We start from the raw sequence: 17149 nt of genomic DNA, 5'->3' as shown, positions 1-17149 counted from the left end.
GGGACAGGTGATCAGTAATAAGTCTAGCCTAGGGTACGTCAGCATGGGGACAGATGATCAGTAATAAGTCTAGCCTAGGGTAGGTCAGCATGGGGACAGATGATCAGTAATACGTTTAGCCCAGGGTACGTCAGCATGGGGACAGATGATCAGTAATAAGTCTAGCCTAGGGTAGGTCAGCATGGGGACAGATGATCAGTAATAAGTCTAGCCTAGGGTAGGTCAGCATGGGGACAGATGATCAGTAATAAGAGATGAAACACTAGACACGTGTGTTTACTGGGCCTGTTCAGGCTACCATAGTATTTGAACACTGAAGTGGCCTACTAAACTAGGTAAATAGATTGTAAGCAACAGTTTATGACAGTCATAATCCGTGTTGGGATAAGTTACTTGAAAAAGGTTATATTAACTTATTACATTGAACTAAATGTAATGCATTACTTTAAAATATTACTTTGTGTGGAAAGTAATGTGTTATATTACTGTCGCTTTCGCGAAGAAAATAAACCTCACCTTTGATTGTGGGAGGGAGCAAGGAGAACCGCTCTCGCTCGACCAAAGACAGGAGACTTACTAACCCAGGTTTGATCACTAGATCCTCCTCTGATCTGTGCTGCTGCTTTCTGTTCTAGTCTACAAGTTCTGCCCCATCATATGGGCTGCTGAATTAGCCACGTGCAGAGCCGTCGGGACAGTATTCAGACCCATCAACCTTTTCCCAAATGTAGTTACGTTACAGCTTTATTCTAATATGGATTCAAAAGAAGATACCCTCAGTAAATCTACAAAAAAAATACCCCATAATGACAAAGTGAAAAAAGGTTTCTGGATTTTTTTTGTGCAAATGTATACATAAGTATTCAGACCCTTTGCTGTGAGACTCAAAATTGAGCTCAGGTGCATCCGGTTTCCATTAATCATCCTTGAGATGGTTCTACAACTTAGGAGTCCCAACTGTGGTTAAGTCAATTGATTGGACATGATTTGAAAAGGTACACACCAGTCTATAAAAAGATCCCACAGTTGACCAGGCCATGAGGTCGAAGGAATTGTCGATAGAGCTCCGAGACAGGATTGTTTTGAGGCACAGATGTGGGTAAGGGTACCAAAAAGATGTCTGCTGCATTGAAGGTCCCCAAGAACACAGTGGCCTCCATCATTCTTAAAATGGTAGAAGTTTGGAACCACCAAGGCTCTTCGGCGGCCCGGCCAACTGAGCAATCGGGGGAACAGGGATTTGGTCAGGGAGGTAACCAATAACCCGATGGTCACTCTACAGAGCTTTAGAGTTCCTCTGTGGAGATGGGAGAACCTTCAAGAAGGACAACCATCTCTGCAGCGCTCCACCAATCAGGCCTTTATGGTAGAGTGGTCAGACGGAAGCCACTCCTCAGTAAAAGGCACATGACAGCCCGCTTGGAGTTTGCCAAAAGGCACCTAAAGACTCTTAGACCATGAGAAACCAGATTCTCTGGTCTGATGAAACCAAGATTGAACTCTTTGGTCTGAATGCAAAGCGTCACATCTGGAGGAAACCTAGCACCATCCCTATGGTGTAGCATGGTGGTGGCAGCATCATGCTGTGGGGATGTTTTTCAGTGGCAGGAACTGGGAGACCTAGTCAGGATTGAGGGAAAGATGAACGGAGCAAAGTACAGAGAGATCCTTGATGAAAACATGCTCCAGGGCGCTCAGGATCTCAGACTGTGGCGAAGGTTCACCTTCTAACAAGAGAATGACCCTAAGCACACAGCCAACTGCCTTGTTCAGGGGCAGAACAGATTTTTTACCATGTCATCTTGGGGATTCGATCTTCCAACCTTTCGGTTACAAGTCCAACGCTCTAACCACTAGGCTACCTAGTTGTACAACATATCATTGCCCCCCACGATGGAAATCGGGGAGGGAACTGTGGATCCGTCTCCATCCGTTAGCACATTAGTCACACGCAATCTCAGACAGCACTGGCACGATTTTGACAAACCTTGGGTGAAATGACGAGTCTTGACATAGAGATCCGGCATTCATTAAATGACACTGATTGGCCCTTGGCGGGAGCTATAGTAATTCACTGGAACGGATTGGTCACAAGCAGTCTCAACTGGCCTAAGGGGAGGGAAGCACATCATTCGTGGGGGAACGGCATGTTTACTGGTGCCCTGTTTTCTGTTCATGTCAGTTGTTTGTAATTAGACAGTAGTTGCCATATTATTATTGTTTCTAAGTATTGTTTGAGGTTTTTTGTGTGTATAAAAAGCCAGCAGCATACCAACCTGCATCCCACCTCTGGGAGCTAAGCAGGGTTGGTCCTGGTCAGTCCCTGGATGGGAGACCAGATGCTGCTAGAAGTGGTGTTGGAGGCCTAGTAGGAGACACTATTTCCTCTGGTGTAAAAAAGAAGAAGACATCCCAATGCCCCAGGGCAGTGATTGGGGGCGTCGTCTTTCAGATGAGATGTTAAACGGGTGTCCTGACTATGTGGTCACTAAAGATCCCATGGCACTTATCGTAAGATTAGGGGTGTTGACCCCCGGTGTCCTAGCTAAAATCTGGTCTTCATACCACCATGGGCCCCTAATCATCCCCAACTTCCAATTGGCTCATTCATCCCCCCCATCCTCTGCCCTGTAACTATGTCCCTGTAAATGAGAATGTGGACTCTTGAAAATGAGAATATGCATTGGAAAAGATTTTATCCTGCAAAATGTCTAATAAATGAATAACAGTCTCTTGCTGCCTATTGTATCTCAGGAAACGGTGCAATGACCACACGTTGAACAGGAAATAAAGTAGGACCACGGTGTAAATTGTAGTTAGTTCACACACAAGCAGTTTCACAACTGTTTTCTGCCTGAGCATGTAGTTTCAAAGGAGGGTTTTCCAAATATTCAAAACTATGTTTGCTGGGAAATAGCAGTTTCAAGTTGGCCATTCAAGACAGGTTTAACACATTTTTACTTTGACCCCAAAGGATTGACAGCAAAGAAATGCTAATATTCCCTTTGCACTGACGACAGAGACCTACCAGTCACCTGTGAGAGAGTCCACAAGCAAGGGCAAGCTCCCGGAGAGATTATATTGGTATTAGTAATACGGGTGTGACACCAGCCTGTTGGCATCACAGCTGCCCTTTTAACCACAATTACCTTGCTTAGTGGGCGTGAGATTAAGAGCACCATCATCATTGAGGAGACTGACTGTAGCCTACCCTACTGCTGTCAACGTAGGCCCTAGTAAGTATTCACTAACTACTATCCAGTGTATGAGCTGGCACTACGACTAAAGTAGGCCTACTACTATAAACAAAACAATACCAGTACTACTGACAGGAGAAAATGGTCACCTGACAACTAGGCCTATTGCAATAGGCCTTGAAACAACTGTTAGATACACCGGAACTGCCGATAGGTACTTATCACAGTGGGAGGCTGTTCCTTCTCCTGCTAGAACAAAAACGGTACCTACGGCGTGCCGACCAACCTATCACAATGCTCGTCAGTGGCCAACAAGTTGACTTTGAGCCAATCAGAGAGCATGTAAAATTAACTTAAAAAAGAGGCAATTTTCTCCGTACATCCACAGATGAGACAATTACACTTCATATCACACCAATCACACTTCACGACACCAGCTGTCAGAGCAGCTCACAGATTACTGCACATCTATAATTTAGCCCAAACAACTACCTCTCCCCCTACTGTATTTATTTATTTTGCTCCCCATTATTTCTCTCTACTTTGCACATTCTTCCACTGCAAATCTACCATTCCAGTGTTTTACTTGCTATATTGTATTTACTTCGCCACCATGGCCTTTTTTTGCCTTTACCTCCCTTCTCACCTCATTTGCTCACATTGTATATAGACTCATTTTTCTACTGTATTATTGACTGTATGTTTGTTTTACTCCATGTGTAACTCTGTGTTGTTGCATGTGTCGAACTGCTTTGCTTTATCTTGGCCAGGTCGCAATTGTAAATGAGAACTTGTTCTCAACTTGCCTACCTGGTTAAATAAAGGTGTTCTCAACTTGCCTACCTGGTTAAATAAAGGTGTTCTCAACTAGCCTACCTGGTTAAATAAAGGTGAAATAAATAAATAAAATATGCTACATAACTAGCTACCATCACACAGCCTAAGTGCACACAACACTAAATATTTCCTCCAAGCCAGCTAACCACTGTAGCTAGTTGACATAATTAAATCACAATGGACTAGCTAGTTTCCATGAAACAGCTGCCGAGTTAGTGCAGTGTCCATAGCATGCTAGCAATGTTGTGCAAGCTAGCGAATATGGTATGGAGTATTCTATGGAGAGTGAATTAAAAAATGTTTAATTGTCATCTTGCTAGGTAGTTATCTAGCTGTGGCCATCTGGCTAGTATAAACAAGGGCTTTCTACAAAAAATGGCAACATCAGCAGAGACAACTTGGAATCTAGACCACAAGCAATACGCACGGATATGCAATGCCAAACAACACTACTGCCACCTTCCGGTTTGGAGTATTGTAACAAGGCTGAGTGGCTGACGACTTCCAAGGTCTTTGCTGTGTGAACACAAAAGAGATTGAGTGTCGACAGTCAGAGCTGCCAAGTACTGTCTCCAGGAAACATTTGACAATCATATGTCACACAACAATGCCACAGATGTCTCAAGTTGAGGTCATGTGCTACTGGCATGCAGGAACATCCACCAAATATGTTGCATTATTTCATTCCCAGTCATGTGAAATCCATAGATAACGACCTAATCAATGACTTATATTAACTTTAACTCGTTCAAACCTTCGAAGTTGTTGCGTTTTATATTTTTCAGTATATTTTGCTTGCTTTTGTGTAAATAAAATGGCATTTTTAATCTTTTGGATCTGATACAGACCCTGGTCCATCGCAGATCCAATATTGATTTTGAAGAAGTAGAAAAAAAATGACTGGGTCTCGGATGGGAATTTCACAGATCCAATTCAGTTTTGGAGATCATTTTCAGGATCCGAGAAGACCACTTCTCTAGTCTCTAAGACTCGAGGCCCACTGGCAGTGCAGCAGTGAAACCACTTTCCCATTCAGCTCCTCTCATCATTGCCTTGAGTAATAAACACCCTCTTGTGATGTCCTGGTAGAAAATGACAAGGAGTTATGCTGCCTCTTTCAGGAGAGCAATAAACACAGTCCATTCTAAGTTCATAACTAACCTATGGGTAAGCCAACTTCACTATAGTTACTACAGTTTCCAGAGAGTCAGCAACAGGTTTAACTGTTTGCAGTAGTGCGAAGTACAAACAAATTGCTTAGTACACTAGTTAGACTGCTTGACAGCAACTGTGATCGTATAGGGTTGAATTTGATACCGTAGTAATGGGTGATTATGTGGCAGCACAATCGTATGGATTCATAGAAGAGGGTAAGTTTAGCAACAGCACTGTAAAGGCCTACTACAAACACCTAGAAACATTATCACGTCCGGCATTGCAAAACCACATATTGTGCAACCTACTGCTATGAGAAGCCCTGAGCTTACTGACAGATCTAGTCTGTGCTGTCCATCTCAATGCGATTTTAGGTGTGGAGTAAACGTGACCTTTCTCTACTCTGCATAAATGCTATGTCATAGTAGTTCAAATCTGGTTCAGTTCAGTCAACTGTCCTGCAGGGCCACGTTTGGGGAAACTAGTGAAGCTTTCTGACCACTGGACAGGAACTTAAACCTGGCTGGTTGTTGTTGATTTGGTTACTCTGAGTGGGCTACTTCCTGTTCATTGGGGCAAATTCACCTCTACCACATTCACGTTGAAGAACACTTGTTTCATGTTGAATAGCACCGATGTATAGTTGAGATAAAGCTTTTAGCTCGCTTATTTTTTTTTTACAGCTGTGACAGTTGGCTCCTAGAAAAACTAGCTAGCTACAGTAGCTAGCAGGCGTTTGTCAATTTAGTTGGCGTTATCAGAATTGCTAGCTAGCTAGCCATCTTGGTAAACACCCTACATAACCATGTTGAACAGGTTGCAGTGACTTGTTGTGGGTGGACTACCCTAAACTAGCTAGCTGCGACACAGATGACTGGCTGTTGCTGTGAGTTAGTGACAGGCTAACTCACAGCAGCTAGGCTAACGTTAGCTAGCTCACCTTTTTCTGTTTTCTACATACAGCACATTTAACCCTTTGTCGTCCGGACAAGATTGAATCACACATCCAGCTAGCCACGTATTCAACGTACCTGAAGTGTGGTGATGTGTTTGTCGTTGAATTTATTTTCACAATACCGCAACACGAGCGAGGTCTTGCCGACACAACCCTCTCCCAACAAAACCACCTTGAAAGAGTAGGTTTTGTTACCCGCTCCGCCGCCAGCCGCCATGGTGAAATAGATATGATTAGGAATATAAGTAGCCCAGTCGAATGTATGTCCCTCTAATCACATGAGATGTGTCAAATCGAAATCAATAAGTCGAGGACACGAATCCTCCTGGCGAATCAGAATAGGAACCAATTTTCACTCGCCCAGCTCTTTGTAGACCAAACTGATTTCCCCCACCCTCAGCTGGCTGGTTCGCTCTGCTCTCCCCTCTCAACCCCCCCTCCTAATGGCGTCGCTTTCTGCGTCATGCTCTGGGATCATATGATGAACTGGACAGCAACAATCGAAAGTGCTGGAGCTGAACAGAGTAGCCCAGTCTATTTCCCCAATGGATCATCAATCATAATATATGTTAGAGTAAAGAATACAGAAACCAGGACATTTTATAAAAAACAAAATAAGACCGTTTGAAAGACGAAAAGTAAGAAGCCCAGAAGTCAGTATAACTCCTAAAAAACAGAATATTGTTGTGACTGTATTATGATAGGTTATCATTATTGTGGTTGGTTGGTTTACCCAGGATCATTATCACTGCAAGACCCTCCCGAGTGAGAATAATTTGTCACACAAAAATCATGAGGAATCTATTTCTCCTCTGAGCCATACGGCAGTGCTATTTTATTTATGCATTTCTGACAAATCTGCTTATTTTCACATCAAAAGATCATAATTCTTGGAAGGCTCCCAGAACACGATGTGGAAATCCCCCATGCTGAACATACACACAGTGAGTGAAGACTAAGTGATTTCCTTGGATCTTCGTTTCAGAAAGAAGTATGCTTGATTTGTTCAAACTTGACTTATTTCTGTTTCTACTAGAGACGTAAGGGGTAATTTTCTGAACGTCTACCCTAATCTTAACTAGATAACGTTCATACTTCAAAAAATCCAAGGCACTGTTGTGGAAAAGTTAGAAAGACTTTCTTTTAGCAGCTATCGCATAGCAAAAAAATGTGAGCGCACGAACGACGAGCGGCTCACCTGCCTTCTTCAGGGTGGCGCGTGAGTCGCAACGCGCTGGTGGGACTTCTGGTTAAATTGGTATTGAAATGATCTCTAGGACATATCAAACCAAACAAAAGAGCTTCACTACAGCCGTATCCAACACTAGTTACGGTCACAACAAACCTCTTGAATATCACTTTCAATGGAAACAAACTAAACGTAAGACAGGTATTTTCATACATGCCTCATGACTCAGTGACACAAGTGATCTCTTCCATATCAAATATGTTTATTGAAAGCAGTGAGCTAAGTCCTTTTTTTGCTAGTTACATATTGAAAACTGAGCAACATAAAGCCAATGTACAAACAGAATATAAAGTAGTCTACTTTTTGTTTTATTTTCTTAAACCATGGAAATGTACCTGTGCAAAGGGCACACATACAGAACACTTGTTTGAGATAACACCCCCACCACTTAAAGCAGTGTACAATGAACAGCATATGTCCTCTAAAGTGCAAATAGCATTATACATTCACAAGAATAACAATAAACCCGAACAGTGCGATTTAGATTAAGAATACCCTCCCCCCCAGATATACAAAATGTTGATGAAGAACACCCCCCCCCCCCACATAGATGAAGAATATAAATCCCTCCCCCCATATAAATGAAGAATATAAACCCCTCCCCCCCCATATAGATGAAGAATATAACCCCCCCCCATATAGATGAAGAATATAACCCCCTCCCCCCATATAAATGAAGAATATAACCCCCTTCCCCATATTCATGAATAATAAAACCCCACCCCCCATAAACACCATATTGCATAATGGATCAATAAAGTGTGAGCAGCTTGGTTAGTAGGAACATCTTAAAAAGACGGCATAATGTCAGGAAAGTGTCAATGATTGATCTGACCATCTTAGCGGAGAGAGGAATACCGTAAAGACATCACACTGTACATAAAAAGGTCATTCATTTATTTGCAGTGTTCTCTTTCGCTTCCCGTCTGGGTCTGGGAGATGACGGTCTGGAATCAAGAATAAACACATTTTAAAAATGGCATTTAGACGACACAGCCTGCTCCAGATACAGAACAGGGATAAACTTCATTTAGTCAAATCCACATACTCCTAATGTCAAGTCAAATGACAAAAACAAAACCAATAACATTTGTCTGACAGAGACATTTGAATTATACTTACATGTCCTTGATAGCTTTCTTCATGAGCTGTCTTGTACATGGGGACATCACACTGTCTGTTGGACTCCTTATTGCAGACCTACGTCGCCACACAAGGCAGTAGATAGAGAAAGAGAGGGAGAGAAGAGAGTAGAGCAAGAAAGAGAGAGAGTGTAAGTGGAGCAAGAGAATATATCAAGCAATCAGCCAACTAGTGAAGGCCAAATTACAGAGGAGGTACTTCTTGATGCAATTAAAGGCTTTAAGTCCAGGAAAACTCAAGGGTTGGATGACATACCAGTGGAGGTAGACAAAGGAAACTCCAGGGTTGGATGACATACCAGTGGAGGTAGACAAAGGAAACTCCAGGGCTGGATGGCATACCAGTGGAGGTAGACAAAGGAAACTCCAGGGTTGGATGACATACCAGTGGAGGTAGACAAAGGAAACTCCAGGGCTGGATGGCATACCAGTGGAGGTATACAAAGGAAACTCCAGGGCTGGATGGCATACCAGTGGAGGTAGACAAAGGAAACTCCAGGGCTGGATGGCATACCAGTGGAGGTATACAAAGGAAACTCCAGGGCTGGATGGCATACCAGTGGAGGTAGACAAAGGAAACTCCAGGGCTGGATGGCATACAAGTGGAGGTATACCAAACCTTTTGATATACTCAGAGGACCATTATTAGCACGTTTTAACCACTCATACACACACACGGTAGATTATCAGATACTCAACAAGGTCTGATTTCATTATTACTGAAACAGGAGCCATGTGGTAAATATAAAGATCCAGTCTATTAAAAAAATAATTAAATTGGAGGCGTCTTACACTTCAGTGTTGTGATGCAAAAATTCAAGCAAAATGCTTTAGCGCATAGAATTAATTCAAAAAGGTGTTGTCAGATATTATTCATCCTAATCAGACAGGTTTTTTTTTTACATGGACAAGACATTGGAGATAATATAAGACAAGTACTGGAAACAATAGAACACTATGAAAAGTCTGGGAAACCAGTCCTGGTTTTCATAGCCGACTTTGAAAAGGTCTTGAATAAAGTAGGACTGAAGTTTATATATAAATGCCTGGAATATTTCCATTTTTGAGAATCGTTTATAAAAATGGGTTAAAGTTATGTATAGTAACCCTAGGTGTAAAATAATAAATAATAGCTACCTCTCAGACAGTTTTAAACACTGTCAAGAGAAGTAAAACAAGGTTGTCCACTATCAGCATATCTATTTATTATTGCCATGGAAATGAGTTGTTAAAAACCAACATTAATATTAATGGTTTAGAAATCCAGATCACTCGATCTGCTGAATTCTCTCTGCTCAGGTTTTCCTTAATAGGATGTCGGTGGGCGGAGTCGGGAGGGTTGTCAGCGAAAAGGGACACACCTGCTCACATCAGCTACCAAGAGCGTTATCACACAGTCATCCAGAACAGCTGATGCTCTCGTGCATGCTTCAGTGTTTCTTGCCTCGAAGCGAGCATAAAAGGCATTTAGCTCGTCTGGTAGGCTCGAGTCACTGGGCAGCTCGCGTCTGGGTTTCCCTTTGGTAGTCCGTAATAGTTTAAGCCCTGCCACATTCGACGGGCATCAGAGCCGGTGTAGTAGGATTCAATCTTAATCCTGTATTGACGCTTTGCTTGTTTGATGGTTCGTCTGAGGGCATAGCAGGATTTCTAATAAGTGTCCGGATTAGTGTCCTGCTCCTTGAAAGAGGCAGCTCTATCCTTTAGCTCAGTGCGGATGTTGCCTGTAATCCATGGCTTCTGGTTGGGATATGTACGTACAGTCACCGTGGGGATGTCATTATCGATGCACTTATTGATGAAGCCGATGACTGAGGTGGTGTATTCCTTAATGCCATTGGACGAATCCCGGAACATATTCCAGTCTGTGCTAGCAAAACAGTTCTGTAGTGTAGCATCCGCGTCATCTGACCACTTCTGTGTTGAGCGAGTCACTGGTACTTCTAGCTTTAGTTCTTGCTTGTAAGCAGGAATCAGGAGGATATCATTATGGTCAGACTTGCCAAATTGAGGGTGGTGGAGAGCTTTGTATGCATCTCTGTGTTTGGAGTAAAGGTGGTCTAGGATTTTTTTCCCCCCCTGGTTGCACATGTGACATGCTGGTAAAAAATTTGGTACAACTGATTTAAGTTAGCCTGCATTAAAGTCCCCGACCACTAGGAGTGCCGCTTCTGGGTGAGCATTTTCTTCTTTGCTTATGGCCTCAGAGTTGGTTGAGAGCGATCTTAGTGCCAGCTTCACTTTGTGGCGGTGTCCATCTCGTTGGAGCGGTCTTAGTGCCAGCTTCACTTTGTGGCGGTGTCCACCTCGTTGGAGCGGTCTTAGTGCCAGCTTCACTTTGTGGCGGTGTCCATCTCGTTGGAGCGATCTTAGTGACAGCTTCACTTTGTGGCGGTGTCCATCTCGTTGGAGCGGTCTTAGTGCCAGCTTCACTTTGTGGCGGTGTCCATCTCGTTGGAGCGGTCTTAGTGCCAGCTTCACTTTGTGGCGGTGTCAATCTCGTTGGAGCGGTCTTAGTGCCAGCTTCACTTTGTGGTGGTGTCCATCTCGTTGGAGCGGTCTTAGTGCCAGCTTCACTTTGTGGCGGTGTCCATCTCGTTGGAGCGGTCTTAGTGCCAGCTTCACTTTGTGGCGGTGTCCATCTCGTTGGAGCGGTCTTAGTGCCAGCTTCACTTTGTGGTGGTGTCCATCTCGTTGGAGCGGTCTTAGTGACAGCTTCACTTTGTGGCGGTGTCCATCTCGTTGGAGCGGTCTTAGTGCCAGCTTCACTTTGTGGCGGTGTCCATCTCGTTGGAGCGGTCTTAGTGCCAGCTTCACTTTGTGGCGGTGTCCATCTCGTTGGAGCGGTCTTAGTGACAGCTTCACATTGTGGCGGTGTCCATCTCGTTGGAGCGGTCTTAGTGCCAGCTTCAATTTGTGGCGGTGTCCATCTCGTTGGAGCGGTCTTAGTGCCAGCTTCACTTTGTGGCGGTATCCATCTCGTTGGAGCGGTCTTAGTGCCAGCTTCACTTTGTGGTGGTGTCCATCTCGTTGGAGCGGTCTTAGTGCCAGCTTCACTTGTGGCGGTGTCCATCTCGTTGGAGCGGTCTTAGTGCCAGCTTCACTTTGTGGCGGTGTCCATCTCGTTGGAGCGGTCTTAGTGCCAGCTTCACTTTGTGGCGGTGTCCATCTCGTTGGAGCGATCTTAGTGACAGCTTCACTTTGTGGCGGTGTCCATCTCGTTGGAGCGGTCTTAGTGCCAGCTTCACTTTGTGGCGGTGTCCATCTCGTTGGAGCGGTCTTAGTGCCAGCTTCACCTTGTGGCGGTGTCCATCTCGTTGGAGGGCAGAAATGATTAAATATTAAAGCATTTACACCGCTCACAGTCATACGAACGTTATACTCAAATCCAAACTGGTTCTCTAGCAAAAGACTAAGAATGTCTCACCCCATGTTCAAGAATGGGCTTTTTCCCCATTACAACCTCACTTCCGGTTATTTGAAAACTAAATCTCCAAAATATTGTTATTTTTAAAACAAACCATAGAATATTAGTTGCAATTTCAGTTTAATCCACTAGAAAAGACAGAACAAATACAACAAAATGGTTAAACTTTTTTTTTAATGTTGATAAAAATATATCATCTTTGTAAATTATATAATAAATAGGACTGGTGGAGCGGTCACACATGCAGCTAACACATGGAAAAAGTCTGCTCTGCCCACAATTACAACCAACTAATTGCAGCATTACTGAAACAAATGGAAGAGGCAAGTGGAAACTGGCCTTACTTTAAAAAATAAATAAAAATATATCAATTTTTCGAGCAAATGGAATGAGCAGCAGCTTCGTTTGGCTACATACAGACCGTTAGTGGAATTCCCGCGAGAGAGTAACGGTTAATGTGATTGGATGTTAATTATTTGACTAGGCTACCTGTATTTGACATTGTGTTGTTATTTCGCTAAACATTAAATGGTTTAATTTTATTTTTGGAAGTGAAACGAGGCTATTCAGGCGAGAAAAAAAAAAAAACTCACCCAAATATTTAGCCCCGCTGTAAAATATAGATTTTTTATTTATCCGTTATTTTACCAGGTAAGTTGACTGAGAACACGTTCTCATGTACAGCAACGACCTGGGGAATAGTTACAGGGGAGAGGAGGGGGATGAATGAGCCAATTGTAAACTGGGGATTATTAAGTGACCGTGATGGTTTGAGGGCCAGATTGGGAATATAGCCAGGACACCGGGGTTAACACCTCTACTCTTACAATAAGTGCCATGGGATCTTTAATGACCTCAGAGAGTCAGGACACCCGTTTAATGTCCCATCCGAAAGACGGCACCCTACACAGGGCAGTGTCATTGGGATATTTTTTTTAGACCAGAGGAAAGAGTACCTACTACTGGCCCTCCAACAACACTTGAACAGCAGCATCTGGTCTCCCATCCAGGAACTGACCAGGACCAACCCTGCTTAGCTTCAGAAGCAAGCCAGCAGTGGTATGCTGCTGAAATGGACTGTTTGAAAATATGAAGATTAAAAACCACCCTCTGGCTCTGACTAGCTAGAAGGGATTCAGCTTTTGTCAAATTAACATCAGATTTGACTTTTTCGTAGCAAGTTAGGAGAACTTACACAGCAGGGTAGGATCATTAAAGTAGCAGGTTTGGATAATTAGGTTAAGAAAAGGGTTACGGTTAGCTAAAATGCAAAAAAATAATATATTTTTTTATATTCATTTGAGTAAAGCGGAATCCCTTCTAGCCATACCCCTGACTAGGGGCACTCTCCCGTGGGTTATAGGTCATCTCTCACATGGTAACCGGAACAATTTGCATAGGTGAGAGCTTATTATACCTCAGTGGGGGAATTGAATCAAAGATAATGAATATACTGACAAGATGCACGTCTCACCGCTCTAAACGGGACTTGTTGTCCACAAAGCGGCACGGCGGACTGTCTAGCTCCCGCCTATCCTTTCTTTGGATTGTTGGATTTATTTTTGGGGTTGAACAAATTCAACACTCCATACAAACTCCTTGCTTGGTGGGTGAAATAAAACACCACCTGCTGGAGAAAGACAGACTTTCTGCTGAGTTGGGCCTGTATATAATGGAGGAGATGCTCATGTCAGTATGAGTCATAATACCTAGCGGTCAAACAAGGGAAATGGTTCTTCACCATTCATTTCTCCTCATAGGAGATTTTAGAAACACTTACAATAAGGGCTGTGTTTCATGTAGGCTTACCCTGGCTTGACGTTTTGATAAGTCTCTCGGGACAAGGTGACTTTTATCAATATATTTGCTTCCAACAAATGAAATGCTAGTTAGCTGCTAATGTGGCTATCATAAAGAACTACAAATGCCATGTTCTGGACGAGACTGCCGAATCGAGGCAAAGGTAAGAATCTCTGGATTAACCATCTAATGTTGACGAAATGTAGTAATTTATAAAATTGGCTAAATTTCTTGAAATGTACCTGTTTGCAAAGGTTCCAGCTAGAGGTAATGTCCAAGACAAATCCCTTATGGGAAAAACGATTGGAACCATTTCCCTGCTTGACCGCTAGGTTTTATGGGTATTATGACACCTCCACTGAGGGGCTCTCAGGCGGGAAGGAAGGCGACAAGCCACTATTGTAATACTGTATAAAAACAACTGTTGTTTTAACATGCATTAATCTAACAATCATTCCTACTTTCATAACTTACTTCTCTTGAATCTTCTTTCTTTTCGCCAGGCTTGGTGTCGGCGGCGGTTGATTGTTGTGAGGAGACACTGACTGTAGTGCTTTTCCAGAGCTCATTTTCTCTGCAGAAAGCCATCATGACATTAGCGACAGTTTAGTGTTTTGATACATTGTATCCATAACTAATTAGGTAAACATTAGTGTAACTTGCATACAATAACGTACGCTGTAGCGTTGCTGCATGTAAACATTGTTACTTATACGAACTGTTAATCGTTGAAATTATGTAATTGATAATACCAAGTACATTTTCATTGTAGCAGTTAAGAACCCACCTTCTTAAAAAAAATCTTATTAGCCACAGTCGTGTAACAAGCAGGGAAAAAGTAGACAAGGCTTGAGAACCAGTTAGTTTAGTAACGATCAGCTGAGTTCGTGTCAAATAGGACATTTCGAAAGCGGTGCTCCATGACGTTTTTCAAATACGCTCCTCTCATTGGTAGTTGCCACGGAACAAGCATAACAAACCCCACCCTCTCAGAAAACATTTTTGACCATACCTCATCATTTATTTTCTCAGAGTACGTTGTGATTTTGGGGGTGAAAATAAACTCCAAGTCGAATAGTTTTAATTATTGTAAAACACATAAAAGCCATTTTCTGCTTTAACGCAAACATGCCTTGTGAGTGCATTGAGTTCACAAGAATGTTTTGGGCATTTATTTAAATGAATTTACATTCATTACATTTTATGTGCAGGAGGAACAGGCACTTTTTCTATATATTAAACCCACAGCACCAGACTTCAAGTGTACAGAGAATATCAAATGTTTTGCTCAAACTAAGAACTTCGTATATTATATACTGAGAAGGTTTAAAGCGATCTTTCAAAAAGATATGCGCCCAACGTGGGGCTCGAACCCACGACCCTGAGATTAAGAGTCTCATGCTCTACCGACTGAGCTAGCCGGGCTTGAGTAAACATGAGGAAACTCCCCTTTTACAAACCATGAATCGCGAACCCTGCCCCCTTCCTGCCCTCTTTTTTCACACCAGAGCTCGCTCCAAAGACTGATGTAATTACACAGCGTGTTCACCACTGCATTCACACACAGCTTCTGAGTAAGAGTGCTGATCTCGAATCAGGTTCCTTCCTGTCCATGTCATCTTATTCAATGTAAAACTGATCATAGATCAGCACTGTTACTCTAAAAGGTTTTGTGAATACAGACACTGATTCTAGATAAGCTGCTGGTGTAATATGTACTCATGGTCATGGTCATAGAAAGGGTAATCATCACTGGTAATGTTGCCCTCTCAACATTCATATGATGCAATAAGGCAAAAGATCCATCAAGTATTTATTCCAGTATTTATTCCAATGCTAATTGCTTTACAGCATCAATGAATCACTTACCACAGGATTGCCAGACACTTGATCAAAACAACCATTACAAAGCCCATTCATAAAGAAGTTGATCCGGTTATATTATAGGACAGTGTTATGGGGGGCTGGCGACATAACACTAACCCCTACCCCATCCCTTCTCTAGTGTAGGCTTCTCTCACCCCTACCCCATCCCTTCTCTAGTGTAGGCTTCTCTCACCCCTTCCCCATCCCTTCTCTAGTGCTTCTCTCACCCCTACCCCATCCCTTCTCTAGTGTAGGCTTCTCTCACCCCTACCCCATCCCTTCTCTAGTGTAGGGTGTAGGCTTCTCTCACCCCTACCCCATCCCTTCTCTAGTGTAGGCTTCTCTCACCCCTACCCCATCCCTTCTATAGTGTAGGCTTCCCTCACCCCTACCCCATCCCTTCTCTAGTGTAGGCTTCTCTCACCCCTACCCCATCCCTTCTCTAGTGTAGGGTGTAGGCTTCTCTCACCCCTACCCCATCCCTTCTCTAGTGTAGGGTGTAGGCTTCTCTCACCCCTACCCCATCCCTTCTCTAGTGTAGGGTGTAGGCTTCTCTCACCCCTACCCCATCCCTTCTCTAGTGTAGGGTGTAGGCTTCTCTCACCCCTACCCCATCCCTTCTCTAGTGTAGGGTGTAGGCTTCTCTCACCCCTACCCCATCCCTTCTCTAGTGTAGGGTGTAGGCTTCTCTCACCCCTACCCCATCCCTTCTCTAGTGTAGGGTGTAGGCTTCTCTCACCCCTACCCCATCCCTTCTCTAGTGTAGGGTGTAGGCTTCTCTCACCCCTACCCCATCCCTTCTCTAGTGTAGGGTGTAGGCTTCTCTCACCCCTACCCCATCCCTTCTCTAGTGTAGGGTGTAGGCTTCTCTCACCCCTACCCCATCCCTTCTCTAGTGTAGGGTGTAGGCTTCTCTCACCCCTACCCCATCCCTTCTCTAGTGTAGGGTGTAGGCTTCTCTCACCCCTACCCCATCCCTTCTCTAGTGTAGGGTGTAGGCTTCTCTCACCCCTACCCCATCCCTTCTCTAGTGTAGGGTGTAGGCTTCTCTCACCCCTACCCCATCCCTTCTCTAGTGTAGGGTGTAGGCTTCTCTCACCCCTACCCCATCCCTTCTCTAGTGTAGGGTGTAGGCTTCTCTCACCCCTACCCCATCCCTTCTCTAGTGTAGGGTGTAGGCTTCTCTCACCCCTACCCCATCCCTTCTCTAGTGTAGGGTGTAGGCTTCTCTCACCCCTACCCCATCCCTTCTCTAGTGTAGGGTGTAGGCTTCTCTCACCCCTACCCCATCCCTTCTCTAGTGTAGGGTGTAGGCTTCTCTCACCCCTACTCCACCCCTTCTCTAGTGTAGGGTGTAGGCTTCTCTCACCCCTACCCCATCCCTTCTCTAGTGTAGGGTGTAGGCTTCTCTCACCCCTACCCCATCCCTTCTCTAGTGTAGGGTGTAGGCTTCTCTCACCCCTACCCCATCCCTTCTCTAGTGTAGGGTGTAGGCTTCTCTTCTCCCTACCCCATCCCTTC

The 17149-nt window shown here is 43.9% G+C and overlaps 1 protein-coding gene, 1 long non-coding RNA gene and 1 other non-coding gene across 3 annotated transcripts in view; all 3 read right to left on the bottom strand.

Moving 5' to 3' along the window:
• Positions 1–6598, bottom strand: part of LOC116360636 (ras-related protein Rab-21) — a 32006-nt gene extending 25408 nt beyond the window's left edge. Inside the window, exon 1 of the mRNA XM_031815650.1 lies at positions 6221–6598. Within this exon, the coding sequence (XP_031671510.1) occupies positions 6221–6361 (141 nt within the window). The 5' untranslated portion in view covers positions 6362–6598. The remainder of the gene's footprint in view (positions 1–6220) is intronic.
• A 976-nt stretch (positions 6599–7574) lies between these two features.
• Positions 7575–14699, bottom strand: LOC109883990 (uncharacterized). Its single transcript, XR_004207036.1, has 4 exons — positions 14550–14699; positions 14237–14336; positions 8516–8593; positions 7575–8340 (listed from the first exon to the last, which is right to left on the bottom strand). It is a non-coding gene; the product is annotated as an uncharacterized LOC109883990 (long non-coding RNA).
• Positions 14700–15114: 415 nt separating this feature from the next.
• On the bottom strand, positions 15115–15187 carry trnak-cuu (transfer RNA lysine (anticodon CUU)). The gene has a single exon. It is a non-coding gene; the product is annotated as a tRNA-Lys (tRNA).
• Positions 15188–17149: the final 1962 nt, after the last annotated feature.

Source organism: Oncorhynchus kisutch, unplaced genomic scaffold (genome assembly GCF_002021735.2).
Source record: "Oncorhynchus kisutch isolate 150728-3 unplaced genomic scaffold, Okis_V2 Okis09a-Okis19a_hom, whole genome shotgun sequence".
In the NCBI taxonomy this organism is placed as follows: Eukaryota; Metazoa; Chordata; class Actinopteri; order Salmoniformes; family Salmonidae; genus Oncorhynchus; species Oncorhynchus kisutch.
This window is presented reverse-complemented; position numbering and strand designations above follow the sequence as displayed.